This window comes from Neopsephotus bourkii, unplaced genomic scaffold, assembly GCF_033783945.1.
Source record: "Neopsephotus bourkii isolate Nb327-2 ecotype Australia unplaced genomic scaffold, CSIRO-AGI_Nbou_v1 NB_795, whole genome shotgun sequence".
Taxonomy (NCBI): domain Eukaryota; kingdom Metazoa; phylum Chordata; class Aves; order Psittaciformes; family Psittacidae; genus Neopsephotus; species Neopsephotus bourkii.
The window spans coordinates 2279151-2295101 of NW_026901291.1; the positions used below are offsets into that span (position 1 = coordinate 2279151).

The following is a 15951-nucleotide window of genomic DNA, read 5'->3' on the forward strand; positions in this document are numbered from 1 at the left end:
TACTTACTTTCTTGCTCATCAGTGCACTTACATTCTTTAATGGAAATTATGTCTAACAAGAATGCCCTTAAACAGTATCAACCACAAAGTTTAATTCATTCCAATTACAAACTGGCAGCTGTAAAACAACAATTTACTCTGCTGCAGTAAATAGGAAGTGACAAGACTAAGAAAATGCACCTCAGTCCAGTGCAAGTCACACGGCCCCCACAACAGCATTTCAGTTCTAAGCCATACCTTCTTGTTGGAAGCATTCCCTAGCCTTGGCTCATAAATGTGTTCCTGGAGCTGTGATAAGATACAGGAATAATTCTGCCCTCATTTCAATAGCCAAGAAAAACATGGAGGCAACAACTGCATTTTGAATTTGGCAGTGTAATATGCTAGCCTGAATGCTAATCATTCAGTGTAAGGCTTCCCTAAAACTTAAGAACAGATAACCTTTTGTGAAGATTCCCAGGAACACTATTAAATAAGTATTAAAAAATAATGCCAAATAATGTAATTTTTATAGGCAGCAGATGCACGATGCAGACTGTGATCTCAAGCTTCTTCCTGCTACCATGAAAAACTTCCACAACTGCCCATGCTCATTATGCCATGCACATGTCCCTTCAGAAGAAAACCAAACCAAAACCAGATCTCAGACAATTTCCTATGCCCCAGAAAGGAACTACAATGTTTTTTTTAGCTGGTAACTCAACTTTAAAGATAGTAGAGTTTGTCTGCAAGTAACAGGTCTGGCTCTCTGTGAATGCTCTGACCAACAAGGAAAGCCAGTTTATGAGCATACTGGCAGGGAGCAGGTACTCTGATAATACCCTGCAGAGGGAAAAAGAAAAAAGGAATTACTTTCAAGTCATTTAAATAAGCACACATTCACTGTAGCAGAGACCTGGAGTTCGACAGTCTGGGTACATGTAAAATGTACAATTCTTGTAGACGATGCCCATTTGTGAAATAAACATCACATACACTGAGCATGATGAAGAAATCTGCTACACAAAACAACAGATGCCCAAACTGCCAAACTCCATTCCCCTCCTCACTCCAAAAGCCTCTCACACAGGTTTACATTTGACACTGAAGTGTAAGTCACATGCAGAATTTCTGATCACTGAACTGACAGATACAAAGCACATCTCGGGCATGAGCCAACTGCGTGCTGATCTGGGTATGCAACAGAAGAAGCCTTAAGGGAAACGGAAGAACGCTGTTCCATCCCCATACAAAGAACTAAGTATTTCTGCAGGTAAGGAAAAAAATCATTTCAGTTTTGCTTTTGACAGAGAATTTGGAAATAATATTTAAAGCAAGTATTTCCTAGTAAGAATAAAGATTATTTTAATCTCCAGACTTCATCACTCTAGGTCAAGAGCATACCTGCAGGCTTTTTGGATTGTTTTAAGGATGCCTTTTTCTACTTTCTTATGGGTTGTAACTGCACACTGACATGCAATCTTAGAAGAAAAACATTATCATTTCCCAGAGGAAATACTTACCGACCAGTTATAATACATGTGGCAAAGCTTGTAGGTTAAACGTTGTATATGATCAGGTTTCAGTTTGCTAGTGTCATAAATTACGTTGTAATGAGTGGGTGAAACACAACCAATTCTCACTGCCTGACTCACAATGTAGAAATCATACCTGTAATAGAAGAAACAGAACCTCAGCAGTCTGGTACAGAAATAGCTGCTTTGCGTGGATTTGTCTTTCTTACTTTATTCAAGTCACTTTATGCATATTGAGTAAACCCCCAAAATATGCTTATCCTTTGATCACAAAAATCACCTTCCCCTATTCCTGAAAGGCCAGGAGATCTGGAAGAACATAAATAATCTTATGCTATGGAACAAGTCTTAAGACCATGGAGATAATTCACCTTTCTTCACAGAGAGTTTTCCTCCCCATACCCAGCCTGCATGTTTCCTTAAAGCGTATGTGACACTGCGAAGTATACAAATCCTGGGTGTTGGAAACCATGAAGTGTTGCATAATGAAAACTTAAGTTTGTCCATTTCCTTCATCTACACAGTCACTGTGATTTCTTTCCCAAAGGACAGAAGTACAGAAAGCACTACCCTACATGATCTCCCAATCAATTTAATATCAGATACATTTCCTTTATTATCAGGTGGCCAGCAAACAGACATGCTACTTCTATACAAACTCACCATTCTGGTCTGGTAACCTCCACATCAACAACAGTACCAGGGGGTGGGTTTTTAAGTGTTCCCGTACTCTCTGCAAAGAACCTGCTATTCACTCGTTTCTTCACAACTATCACAGTAAGCCTTGGACTAAAATAAGTGAAAATAAAAGAAAACAAAACTAAAATTATGGTTAAAAAAATATACTAGGTATTTCAGAAGATTCTTTAGAACTTCAAATTACAAACAAGCTTAAAAGTTCTCCAGAACATTTAACTTCACATGTAAGTCTTCACCAATTCATTGATTTAAATACAATGTTCATACTTGAGATTTTTAGTTTCAGGTGTAACTGTGGTACTATTACTCACCAACCCAGCTTATATTTAACTTAATAGGGAGACACAAAACTGACTAAAAAGGGATCTAACTACAGACTTTACTTATACTCTCTCCCCCTCAATTTTCATAGAAGAGACAATGTATTTTAATAATGGTTTTGGTAAAGAGCGAACGATTACAGAAGCCAAACAAAAGTAGTTAAGCACTTCAATTTCTACCATAAGTGACTGGATGAGCATCAGTCCTTTCAGAAGTGGTAATTAAAGAACTGACCTACCAGACATGATCAACCACTTGGAAAAAAAGGTGTTGACGACCATATGGATGATGAATGCCTGAAGAGTGTGTGCACTGAACACTCAAGTGGTGTGTGTACTAAAAACTTTTCCTGATATATTACAAGTTAGGTATCTCAAATCATGTAAAGAGCAGTTACTTGAGCTCAAATCAAAATAAATAAGGATGAAAAGACAACATAATCTTCATCAGTAACCACTTTTTGTACCCAGGTGCGTATTTCTCTTGTAGCGTAAAAAAGGGGGTTGCTGGAAACAGACTTACTTGTAGTCTTTACCAACACTCTTCAAGCAATCCAGAAATTGAGGCACTTCGTAATTAACCAAAGTATATAGTTGTCCATCTCCTACACCATCACGATACACAATAATACGAGAGGGCAAATACTTATTCCACTTGAACCAGTCTCTTAGAGCAGCTTAATAAAAATAAAAAAAAAATTAAAAAAAAAAGAGTAAAAGCTGTTAGCTATAATGAAAAATCTTTCCACAACAAACAATGGGTTTTTATTGCTGCAAAACCAGCCCTAAGTTTTGAAACCTAAGGTCCTCACAGTCTTTCACTAATCAGGAACAGGTATGCATCATGATACACAAGTGTTACCCGCAAAAAAAAAAAGAGCACAAGGAGAATCTGCTGGCCTCTATCACAGCAAGGAGCTGTCATCCTTTAAATCCATCTCCTTTAAAGCATTCTTTGAGGCTCCCTGATAAGTAGCATATGCTTATCAAGAAATATGTGAATCAATGGAGGAATGCATACAAAACACTATTAATTTTCAGCAATATTATCAACCGCATTTTTAGTTTGGTAATGACTCCCCTCAAGGCAGCTGAGGAAATGTGTTTTGAGGAAGCTAAACTGTCTTTCTTAGATCTGAATCAAGAAGAACAGAAAGCCTTCCCTTACTCTGCAAGCAGACTTTGAGCCCATCCACAAGTTCTTGCCCACGACTTTGAACAACACAGCGGGAGAACCACCTGTGAAGAACAAAATCATAGATGAGTTTCCAAGCATTTCCCAGGCTTACCTCAATCAAGTTATTTTTAAAATGGCTATGAGCACTTAAGTCTTATTGCAGGTCAATGCAGTCAAGCAAGAGTTAGTGTGCTAGTGCAGCATTTCCCTTGCAAAGCCCCTTAGCAACAATTGCAACTCCGTTCAAAAAGCTTTTACACAAGTCAGCCAAAGGCAGAGGATCCCCAGCTCTGATGCCCTCTATCCATCCCAGCCCTTGTCCCACTACTTGGCCCCTCTCCCAAGCACTGTGGGAGAAGGACAAGGCTATTTCTTAAGGGATAGAGTGGAAAAAATAATTCACAGTATAAAGTTCTCATTAACTATGTACAGGAAATCAATCTGGACACTTTCATGATGACAATATACAAACTACTTCTCAGTTAAGGAAGATACAAAGATTATTTCTTCCCCCCAATCCCCTTACTCCCATTCAAATCTTACCGTGTCATTGTTTGATTCAGGCTAGAGACAAATCCTGCAATTGACTGCTTTCCAGATAGCGTGTCATGGTAACAATCAATTCCCACAACCATTACCTGTTTCAGCTTAAAAGGGATCAATGCAGAACATGTATTAGTACATGAAGACATGCCAAAGCACCCATCATCTCCATCCTACAGCCAAACAAGATCCTAACATAAGGTCTGTGGTTTCAGGATACTTCAGTAAACCTCAGGCACAGAGTTCTTGAATTAAATATCTCCTTATGTCATATTTAACTGCACACCTCATAGACACGAAAGAAACTACACAAACAATACTCAATTATTATTTTTTTTAGGGGGGAGGCTTTGTTTTGAAGTAAGGCTCTAAAAAAAAAAAAAAAAAAGCCATTACCATTAAAAAAAAATTAAAATAATCACTTACTGGGATCTCAACACTCCAAAGTTCTCCACCCATTTTACAGTTCATTTGTAAGGCAATTTTTGTTGCTATGGCCATAACAGTCTGAGACTTGCTTAAAGTGCGAGCCATCACACATTGACTTGGAACAGGACAATCTGTACACAAGTACTTCTTGATAGCATCGTATTTATCCTTTCGGCTACTAGACAAAATACAAACTACCTTTAAAGAAAAAAAAGGAATGTTTTTAAGAAAGTGCACTCTCAGATTTACATAACAGTTGTAGATCTTTAAGTTTCTTACATTAAAGAGGAATATTCAAGTGTTCACAGTGAAAGAAATACCTGTAAAGTTTCAGTGCCCATGCTCCAGAGCTAAGTACAAAGGCTCTTTTCCCAGAGGGATACTCATAGCTAGTCTGGAGTTTGAACAGCAGTATGAGTAGGCATACACCAGATACTCAGGAGCCAAGAGTTCTGAGAATAAATCCCACTAGTCTTAAAACACCAGTAACAAGAGTTTAACGCAATTTGAAATTACAGGTTCAAATACATACTATGTTTGTGTCAGAAGTAATACTTTGATGTAAACCCCTTAAATAAGCTTCTGTTCTATCATCTACTTCAATCCTGAAAAGGAAGAGAAAAATGCTTACAGAAAAAAAACCAACAGCTACTGAAACTTCAGCAAAAACGTAAGTGCTCATTATGCATCAGTGCTGTATGAAGTGTCACTTTTACAGCTATTAATAAACATACAACATTCACACATTTTGAAGATTTTAAGAGGAATCACCCATAACTCAGGCTTCCAACAGCAATGAAATTCAAAGTTAAAAGAAAGCACAGCTACTCAAAGGAAGATGTTTGCAATGAGAACAAATCAGAATACATCCAAAGTCAGCAAGAAAATACACAGAATCACAGAACAGTTAGGGCTGGAAAGGATCTTAAGACTATCCAGTTTCAAACCCCTGTCATAGGCAGGGACACCACACACTAAACCATGTAACCCAAGACTCCTTTTCATATTAAATACAGCTTCACTTGAGAAGGATTTGCTCAACAGCTTTACATCTGACATGGTTTGGTTTTGTCATGTTTGAACCTCCAGTGAAACTCTTACCAATAAAAGTGTAAGAAGTCAGTCACTGGATAAAACTGAACAATTTGCTTATGGAAAGCAACTTTCCTTTAGCACAAATCTCATAGAACTTGGTAGTGTGACACACTACACTATACTCCTCATTTAATAGCCTAAGCATGCTAACAGATATGCCTTAAGAATAAAATGATTTTTCCATCAGCTTTTTAAAGACACTTACATGGTTGCCTTGTTCATTCTGATTCCCATAGCTGGTGTGACTTTAAACAGACTTTGAAGCAATGTATTAGCAGTGTCATAGTTGCGGCGTGTGTATATTAATAACCAGTTGTCCAAGGGCTTGGGACATATCAAGGGAGCTGCCCTCAATTCCTTTGACCAATCAGCACACTGAGGATTGTAATCAAACTGTAAATAAGAGACAGTAAAGGAAGAAAATCAACACCCTCCTGAACAAGCTATACCACAACTACTTCTGATACACATTAAGAACAGATTGGAATGCTTCTGCCTAGAAAAATATAAATGATTCTGAACTGTTCCTTTACTGCTCTTGTCACTGACTGAAAATAAGCTTTACTAGCCCTTTCAAAAAAAATCACACACTCTTCAAATGCTTCATTCATAATGATGCAAAGATACTTAGGATTTTTAGCCCAGATAAGTTCTTGCCATTTGCCACACAGATTCTGTGCTATAAAGACACAGCTGTTCTCAATGCTAGAAACCAGATCTTTTCAGTAACACCCAACACACGCAAAAAAGCTCTTTACCAAATACAGACATACAAAGATACTGTAGCATGCCCTTTTGCATCTCTTGAAAACAAAGACTTCTAATAAAGAACAAATACATAATGTTTTATGGCGACCTTACTGAAATCCAAGTTATTCACCGCTAAGTTACCTCACCTCTGACTGAACAGATAGTGTATGTATTCTATGTACTAAAAAACACAACAGTGGGTTCTCATTTTAAAGCACTGGTGTTTTAATAAATGGAAGCTAGTTAGAAACATCTATAGTCTCCTGTTTGTGTATCTGAAATGACTTTTAGACAGAGAGACTGCTTTGCAAGGAAGACACTATTGTAACACAAGACAGGAAAACCTCCAGGGGCTTCTAAACAGAAGCTGTAAACAAGTTAAGAAGTTTGAATGTCTCCTGTTCGGACAGAGATTTGTGTATAAGGTCTTCACTTAGAATCCTTCATTTATCAACCAACACATGGTACCTCCTTCCTTAAGAACTTGCTTTATCAGTTTATCCAAAATATTTAGAAGTTGCTTTATTTACCGCATTTCCCGACTGAAGGATCTTTTCTCCTTGAACAACTCTTCCCTTAAAGGATAATAAATGAGAATCAAAGCTTAAACCCCAGTCTCGGAGCTCCTTCTGAACATTGTCGTCTCTGTTTAAAAACAGGATTTAAATTAAAACAAAAAAAACTGTTCTTGCTGAAACTTCTTAAAACCAGTACGATTTCCAAAGTTTTGTTACAGGAAAGTAGTTTGTCATGAAAAATTTGTATGATAAAATAGTACAAAAGACATTAAGGTAGCATACTTCTGTATATAGTCAACAAGTCTTCCAATTTCACGTTGCCTTTGCTCAGGTGGCAGTCGTGTATGGAAAGCCAAGTCTTTCATCATGTTAAAATCATTACGCATCTTCTCAGTTAATCCTGTTAACAGCAAAATCTTTTTCTGAGTAAAAAGACTAAGAAAAGCAAGCTTGAAAGTCATGCAGATTAACTATATGTGCACTGCAGACATGTAAAGTGTCAGCAGTAATCAAGGTTTTCAGTTGCTCCCTGTACACACATTCCCATCTCACAGAAAGAAATAAATTCTGGATTTTTTCACTTGAGAGGAAACCACACAACACATGCAGCTCTTGAGTTACATTTTCCGAAGGAAAACAAAACAGTGCTGAGATGGACAGGTACGGTTAGTGCAAAGTCAGTATCTCAGAGGAATAAGGTACTTAAATATCTTACAAAATTATCAATTTATAGTAAATTTACCTTTTTTCTTCAGCAGAAGTTCTATCTCCAATAAACTCTTGAAGTTTATTGTGTGTTTAACACCACGCATAATGACTACACAACATCAAAACCCCTCAAACTCTTCACCTGCATTTATATAACCTAAACTTTTGGCTACAAAACTTCAGTCTAAACTCATGTTTACACAAAGAAAACACTTCTACTTAACTTGGCAAGAGGCTGCTGTCAAAATACCATTTTCAGTATGAATTATGATTTAACAGATGGTTTGATATGAAACAATGGTACAGTACCTGTTAGGAAGCACAGCTCTGGAATTAGAACCACAGGTCCCGGCATCATGTTTCCTCCCTTCCTTCTGCACTGACTGACCAAGACAGGCTGGTTCAAGTCAGTAATTTCTTGATTATATTGCTGTATTACAAATGTATATTGTACATTACTTGATTCATAACAGTTTTCTTAATAATCATGCTCACTTTAGAAAATTAGTATTTTTCCTAAAACAAACAAAACAAAACAAAACAAAAAAAAAGCAACCAGCAACTTTTTCAAGTTAGTACATCTAACCTGAAAGGAATAGGTTTTGTCAGAAAAGGCCAAACAGGGAAGCACTATTGTCTCTACTGGTGAGATCAAATTATTGGCTTTTAAGAGAAAACAGCAATAATGCTTCTGCCTTGCTCTAGGCTGTATCACCCACAGTACCCAGTTCAAGATTACTATGCTCATTTCAGTTCTGTAATAGGCAAAGTTCCTGCCCTACAGAACAATTTAATTCAAGACAACACAAGAATCAAAAAAGATTCCCAGTGAAGTTTCTGAAACTCAATAACCCTTCCCTGCATTTGGCAAGAGTTGGTCTGTAGCAGTTATTCATGTCAACAAACATACTTCATAGATTAACTTTTTCTTAAAGAGAATGATACCTCAGAAATGATCCAAAGGGTAACGTTTATAAACAAAAAGTGAGATCACAGCAAAGTTGAAAAAAGCAGAGAAATTTATCATTTATCCTGAACTAGAATGGATATCCTAAGTTTTGCTTCTAGTTTTTTTAAGCTTCATCCTGTTTTACAGTTGAAACTGATGAGCAGAAAGATTACACAATTACAGCAGTAGGCCTCCATGGTAGAGAAGGTTAAGCTATGAAAGACATATGTAAATTTTGTTTCAAAGGACCAAAGGTATCAAAGAGTAATTCCTTTAAAGACTGCCCATATATTCTACCTCCAGTAAATTATCAGCAAACTTGCTGACAGTACACTCTGCTCCATCATCCAGATCATTAATGAAGATGTTCAAGAGGACTGGACACACACTGACAGTTCAGTTTCCATACCCTTTTGTAGTAGTCGATGTAGCTGATCTCAGAACCATCTGATTTTTTAAAGGTACACTGTGGGTTTGCATCCCAGTCGATGTCATCAACTCTGTATGTTCTGTTATTGTACCTAAATAAATAATTTAATCTTTTTTCCTTTTCTTTTTTTACTTCTTAACTCAAACAGAAAAGAAGTAAAACTGCAGGACAAAAAGGTTAATCGCAATACTCATGTAAGCTGGCAGTTCTGTTCCTATCAGCAGCAGTAACATCAAGTTTTCTGTTGTAACAGGATAACAATTCAGCTGAAAGCTAAACTGTGACAAAAGTAAATGAAAAAACAGAACTAATCCAGCATGTACTTTCTGCCTTTGTAAATGCTGTCACTTTGATTAGCTTGCTGCTTGACAATGATATAATTTTCATCTTTCTGATGCTTCATTGTAGACTTCAGGACATGCAACATCCCCAAAAAATAAACAGATCTCCAAGATAACAAGAATACAAAGAGACTTACTTTGTAAGAATAATTAAACCTATCAGCTCTTTAGCACAGGTATCTCTAAATCTTTGCTCTTCAACCTGGTAATATAGACTATACATAAAATCCAACACTGTTTCACTGCGAAGAACCTTATGGCTCACATCTACACATAACATAATGCTTTCCTCATATTGGAGGATAGAACTTGTGAAGCCTGGCCAAACCATCAACCTGTCAAAGAAGAACAAACAGAATCTTAATATGCTTTAAAGCATCCCTATTCTCACCCCTGGAGTCATCTCTGCCTAATTTCCCAGACATCAGAAAGCAGTCAATCATATGATCACAGAATAGTTAGGGTTGGAAAAAGATCATCTAGTTCCAACCCCCCCCGCCATGGGCACAGACACCTCATGCGATACATTGAGAAAAATTATCCAAATACAAACAATGTTCTGAAAGTAAAAAAAAAAAAAAAAGAAAGGAAAAAGAAAAATATTAATGTTTTACATGAAGATATCTTTAGTCAGTGTCGTGGTATTTTAGTACAGGTATTCAAAACACTTTAAAACCACCAACAGTTTATATGATGGGGCTCCAGTCAAAACTCAAGCTTATTAACTTGTACAGGAGGCCTAGGGCTAGCCATAAGCAACAGTCACACTATCGGATCCTGTAGGAGGTAAATGACATGGCAGCTAGCAAGAGGCAAGTTCCAGAACTACCCATACAGCCAGCTATGACCAGGTATGAAAGGCAAGACACTTCTGAGCTTTAAAATCAAAGTACTCAAGAGATCTCAGCCTTACAGACATTTAAGCAAGGTTTCTGACACTGGAGTTAAATGTAGTATCAGGATACACACTGGTAACGAGTAACAAGATCTTCCACATACAGAAAACTAAGTGAGAAGGAGGTCTCACGCTTCCCAGGAATACCAATTTAAGTCCATGGTTTTATTACAAAATAAACCACCAGAACAGTACCAAAATATCATCCTTTCTCCCTGCACACCCCTAAGCTCAAGTATCCTTTTTTCCAAACCTGTGATTAGGGATGCTGATTGGGTCATTGGGGTTGTAGTAATTGCGTCCAATCTGCTGTAAATTCAACATCTTCAAAAGCCTGGAAGTTGAAATACAGATGTCATTTACCATTATTATTCATTTTATCAAACTATGCATGACCCCATCCCTCTGCCCAACCTCACTTTTTGTCCATCTGACCAGATAAAACAATCACACATGACCTTTTAATTAAACTCAATTTAGAAAGGCCACGGACACTTATTAACGACAATTAACCACTTCAGAATATTAGCATACAACCCAACCTTTCACCAACCAGCTGAAGGTAGCAGTCTAAACAAGCCACACTTCAGATGAAGCAGGCAGCCCAAGTACCAAGGTTAAGTGCAAAGACTACAGCAAAAGAAGTAATTTGCCAGGTCAAAGTCCTGCACCACCATTTGCTTTAAGCAGCAAATCCACAGACACAAAAGGAGGGCAGATATAGGACTAACTGCCCACAAATTAGCACCTTAGTATAAATCTGCTTCCACAGGAAAAAAGTATGAACTCATTTCATACTAACATGGGCCAGAAACATGCATATAACTGCACACTAAGATGTTCCCAGATGTGACTGGCCACACAGTAACAGCAGCTGCAAAAGCTTACAAATTTATATTTGTAATATTGGTTTGCAGTCCTCTCCTTGGAAAGGAAAAACAGGTCATACATTTTTAGAATGGCTTCTTATAAAGATACAACTTGGACAGCAAACCTTCTAAAAATGATGTTGTAAAATTGCAGACATGTAGGGGAAGAAGGTGGCAACTCATTAGTCAATGTGATTGTTATCTTCACATCCTCTCCATTTCGAGTCCTACTAAACACTTCAGTAACCTGAGAAAAGCAAAGTTAGGTCAATGAAACTAGAGGCAAACTAGGCTTTTTCTGCACTTTGCTCCATTAATATCCAACTGGACTTGCATGTTAAGATTCCAAGACTTTGCTCAAATGGGAATTTTATTTCTACTATGACTGTAAACTACTTTAGGATTCATTCATTTGGGTAAAGATGACTAACAGAGAAGAATGGAGCCTTAAAAAAGCAGCTGAATTCAGTGAGACAACAGAAAGATCCCTTACTAATTACAATCGCAGGAAAAAGAATCAACTTGAAGAAATAAACTTAATATATTACCATCAGTACATGGCGTTTCCCTCCCATTTTAGACAGAGCGGAGCCATCAACTTTCCTGACAGGCTCAGCTCTGGTCTAGTCATTCTGTTGTGAAGCCAGCTGGAAATTTCCAGCACAGGGCAGGCCCACAGTTTTTCCCACTGGGGCCATCCAAGACCACCCAGGTATCAAAACCGTGCCACATACACCCACTACATCTACCCTTTTGATTATTTTAGATGTTAAAATACAGAAGTTATGCAAAGATATAAGCAGAAAGAAAACTAAAGGAAAAATACTGTATGTACCATCTACTTCTATGCAGAGGATTATTCTTGCCTGCAGAACCTAAGCGTGAGAACTAGAAGTTTATCACCAAATTTCTCTACACAAGCAAATTAGCTTACACCAATATATTCAACCCAACTAAACACTGCTTGTGGGACATCAATTCTCTAGCTTCCAGACCAGTAAGAAACAAGATGCATCATAAAATGCATGTCAAAAGAAAAAACAAGATAGCATTCTTGTATCACACCTTATTCACTAGTTTTTTTGGCAAGAATAATATGGATCCATCAAATGCATGAGTCTTTCCAATTAGCTCTTCATGCTGGAAGAGCAAAGCTGATCGAAGCCGGCGTGCTTCCATCTCAGGATTATAGCCAACATGGTACTGATATAAAGCCCACTGTGGTCGAGACGTCAAACGGAAGTAATTTGCAGTTAGTTTAATCGTAACACCCGAAGTACCTAAAATGAGAGGAAAAAACGTCAATAGCTACAAACTTTTACCAGTTAATCAGAATTCAACAGTTCTGGGACATTTAAAAAAACTGAGGCGTTCAGAAAAAGATTAGAGGTCTGTTGTGTCCGGCAACTCAGTAAACTATATGAAATGCTCACACAGGTGTAGTGTTATCCTACACTCACTTATTAGAGCTTTTTTTTCCTTCAGTTGTCAGAAAAACTCTCACAGCAAGCATTTAGATCAGTAACCTCTTTCCCAAAGGATTTGTACTGGGTACGAGAAAGATGAATTTTCACCAAAAACTAAACTTCTTTTGTGGACAAATTAATCTTGCCTTACACAAATCATAAACATAGAACAAAACCTAACAGTGTCAATCACTAGAGATATCCACATTCCCATTCACATGTTACAAGATGACATCTTTTTAGGTATTTCAAGATTTTTCAAATGAACAAACAAGCAAACAAAAAACCCACAACAGTAAGAAGTGGCTTCAGATCACTTATTTAAAGTATTTCTTCTGATTTTTTCATATCTCATTTCAATTTCTCTTAAAGACACAAGTCTCATTTAAAAAGTACATTGCAGACAATTATGGATCATCCATTTTAATTTGGGTTTCATTATTCATTTTTCCCATCTGAAATACAACATCTCAGGTGAAAATAAAAAATAATGAAAACATACAAAGCATAACTGTATGAAGCTATAAAGAGAAAACAAAAGGCCAGGAATACAGCTGCCTGCAAAGTACAGTGATCCATGACCTAGCATCAGCACAGATCTAGACAGAAAAGCTAGGCGTGAATGAAAACTGTACTGCTTCTGGCCTAAAGTGACTTGAGTAGAACCAAGCCTTGCCATTCTTGGGCCTGTGGCATGCTCCAGTCATTATTCAGTTAGTCAAAAAGGGACTACAGTTGCTGTTACATTGTTGTGACACTTCACAGCTCACTTGCAATACAAAACTACTATCAGAACAGAAACTACACTGTTGAACATTAAGAAGGATTGTGTTCTACCAAGAAGGCAGAACAACTGCTTTTTCTTCTTTTCATATGCACAATTTCATCTCAGGGAGAGAAGTGCATCACCTGTTATTTACACTACAAAGTTTCTTCAGAAGAAGTCTCAAAATCCATATTTATCAGATCTTTAGGTTAGGCCAATGCATTACAAACCAGAACTTCTATAAGCAAACCTACAGAGTCCTGCCTGAAGAAGTGGACATCAGGAACATATAAGGGTCATCGCTTGTATATAAACAGTTGCAACTGAAAATGCAACACAACTTCTGTCTGAAGCCCTCTGTCATCAGACATATCATCTTCAGATACTGGGAGCAACTTTCATCTTTACCTAGTACACAATAAAGATGTTTTTTTTACTTGATCCTCTAGAGGATACTAAAAGCAGAAATAAAGCAAAACTGTTGTTCATTTCAACTTGCTTACAAGCCTACAGTTTAATACAAACATACCAGTTTTTGATTCTTGAACATGTTCTATGGCTTGCCGAGTGTTCACCCCAAGGTCATTGAAATCTCTGCGACGCCCACCCCTGTCTGCTAAAGACAATTCCTGAAATCCCACAGAAATCTGTAATCCTATTGTTTCAAAATTTGAGGAAGAGAAAGAATTACAGTCAACAGTTAAATACAAATAAATACAATTCCATTTGAAAATGAGATATATGTAAGACCAAGAGAAATCATGAAATGTTAAGCTACAGCTTTTGCTATGTAGTAAATCATCTCATAATAACATTCAGGTAACACATAACAAATTCCTAAAACTTACAGACAGCTAACTAGTAAGCAAACAGAACAGCTCACAAGCCAGATAAAAAAAGGAATGTAAATCCTCCAAATCAATTCTTTTGCAAACACAGGGAGAACAGATCTTTCATTTCTGCTCCAGCTGGCACCAAAATGTTTAAATACACTGTGATCTGAAATAGGCAAATTTAATTTCCTTATTAAGATTCAAAAAGCATAACAAAACAACAAAATGAAACTGATGATTGGTATTCATGCAGGTAACTGTCACAACTGCTTCCTAATTTATTGTTTTTAGAGAAGAGATGGTACAGATGGAGTAGAGCACACTTAAGATAGTTTTCATAATTCCTGGTTCAGTTACACTGAATCTTAGAATGACAATACTATTATCTCAAAGGATGTAGAGTGAATGTTTCCAAATCTCAGTAACAAATCTCATTTTGAGAAGAAAAATTCAAAATATAGTCTAAGGAATGTCTTAATTGTGCTGAGGGCAATGAACTTTTTCACTCTTTCTGACCTTCTGGCCGCCTCTCGCTCTGGCCCTGTGGAACACTCTGGCGTGCACGGCCACCAGGTTCTTCTGATAGTGATGCATGAACATGTGGCTGATGATGGCCAGGTGGCTGAACTGGCAAAGCCTGACGAATCTGCAATAGTTGGGAATAACTTTTCCTACTGCAACTGAAGAAACAGCATACTCCCAAGAGTAAAGCAAAACAAAGTCAGTAACCAAGTACAGAATACTCAAGTACTAAAGTGTAACAGTTGCAAAAGTTTAAATCTTTTTCCTGTATTAAGTAGCAGAGTTATTACTTTGTACCTCAAACTCCAAAATAATTTTATTTTTTTGCAAGTTAATACTCATTTAAATAGTAGTAAATTCAAACCTCTTTCCAACTCTATAACTAAAATTTCTGGACTTCTCATTTTTAACAATCCCTCTGATACTTCAAGTACTTACTTATTGTATAGAAACAGACTAATGACATGAAAGATGATTACTGACAACTGACAGATTTGAGAAACTGCTTTAAAAAAATCTCCAGCTACGTGGCAATGGCTTCAAATACAGATCAGCCATTTTCAAGCTAGAGTTTGAGCAGGGCAGATATGCAATAAAACAAGTCCTAGACACTAATTCAAATGCAGAGACAAAGTCCTGCATATTAAAATTAAAACCAACAGGAACAGGTCAGAACACCTGCTACACACAGGTTCTGCCCAAATCTTTATCAGCAGCAGCAGCCTTGTATGTTCTGCTTCTCTGTCCTTTCCAACCCTAACTATTCTATGATTCTACACCACAGTGAACAAAACAGGCTATGAAAATATTACCTATTTCCACTAGCTCTATTATGACAGCAAAATAGTAAAATAGGAAGTAGTTAAGCTATTAGATTTCAAAGCCTAGTATCATTCATTAAAAAAGAAATCAACTTACAGATGCAGCTCCTGCAGAAGAAATGGCAGTCTCCTTCCCTGGAGGTCTTCCTCTTGATCTCGCTCTAGCTCTTCCCGTCATCTTCTAAGACAGACCACCTACAGCATTAGCGTTCAACCTTCTCCTTCCCCCATCCTTTTTCCAATAAATATTATGAACAGCACTATCGTATTTGCCCTTAATAAACAAATAATAAAATATACCCCCCT

At 37.2% G+C, this 15951-nt stretch overlaps 1 protein-coding gene across 1 annotated transcript; it reads right to left on the bottom strand.

Annotated features, from left to right (window-relative positions):
* Positions 1-537: 537 nt before the first annotated feature.
* PIWIL1 (piwi like RNA-mediated gene silencing 1) lies at positions 538-15853 on the bottom strand. Its single transcript, XM_061355387.1, has 20 exons — positions 15743-15853; positions 14819-14948; positions 13999-14124; positions 12303-12517; positions 11363-11484; positions 10622-10702; positions 9611-9808; positions 9112-9223; positions 8063-8183; positions 7328-7445; positions 7058-7172; positions 5983-6170; positions 5215-5287; positions 4680-4880; positions 4254-4357; positions 3702-3772; positions 3057-3210; positions 2178-2303; positions 1503-1650; positions 538-822 (listed from the first exon to the last, which is right to left on the bottom strand). Exons 1-20 carry the CDS (start codon positions 15821-15823, stop codon positions 706-708), a joined length of 2601 nt encoding a protein of 866 aa, XP_061211371.1. The 5' UTR covers positions 15824-15853; the 3' UTR covers positions 538-705.
* Positions 15854-15951: the final 98 nt, after the last annotated feature.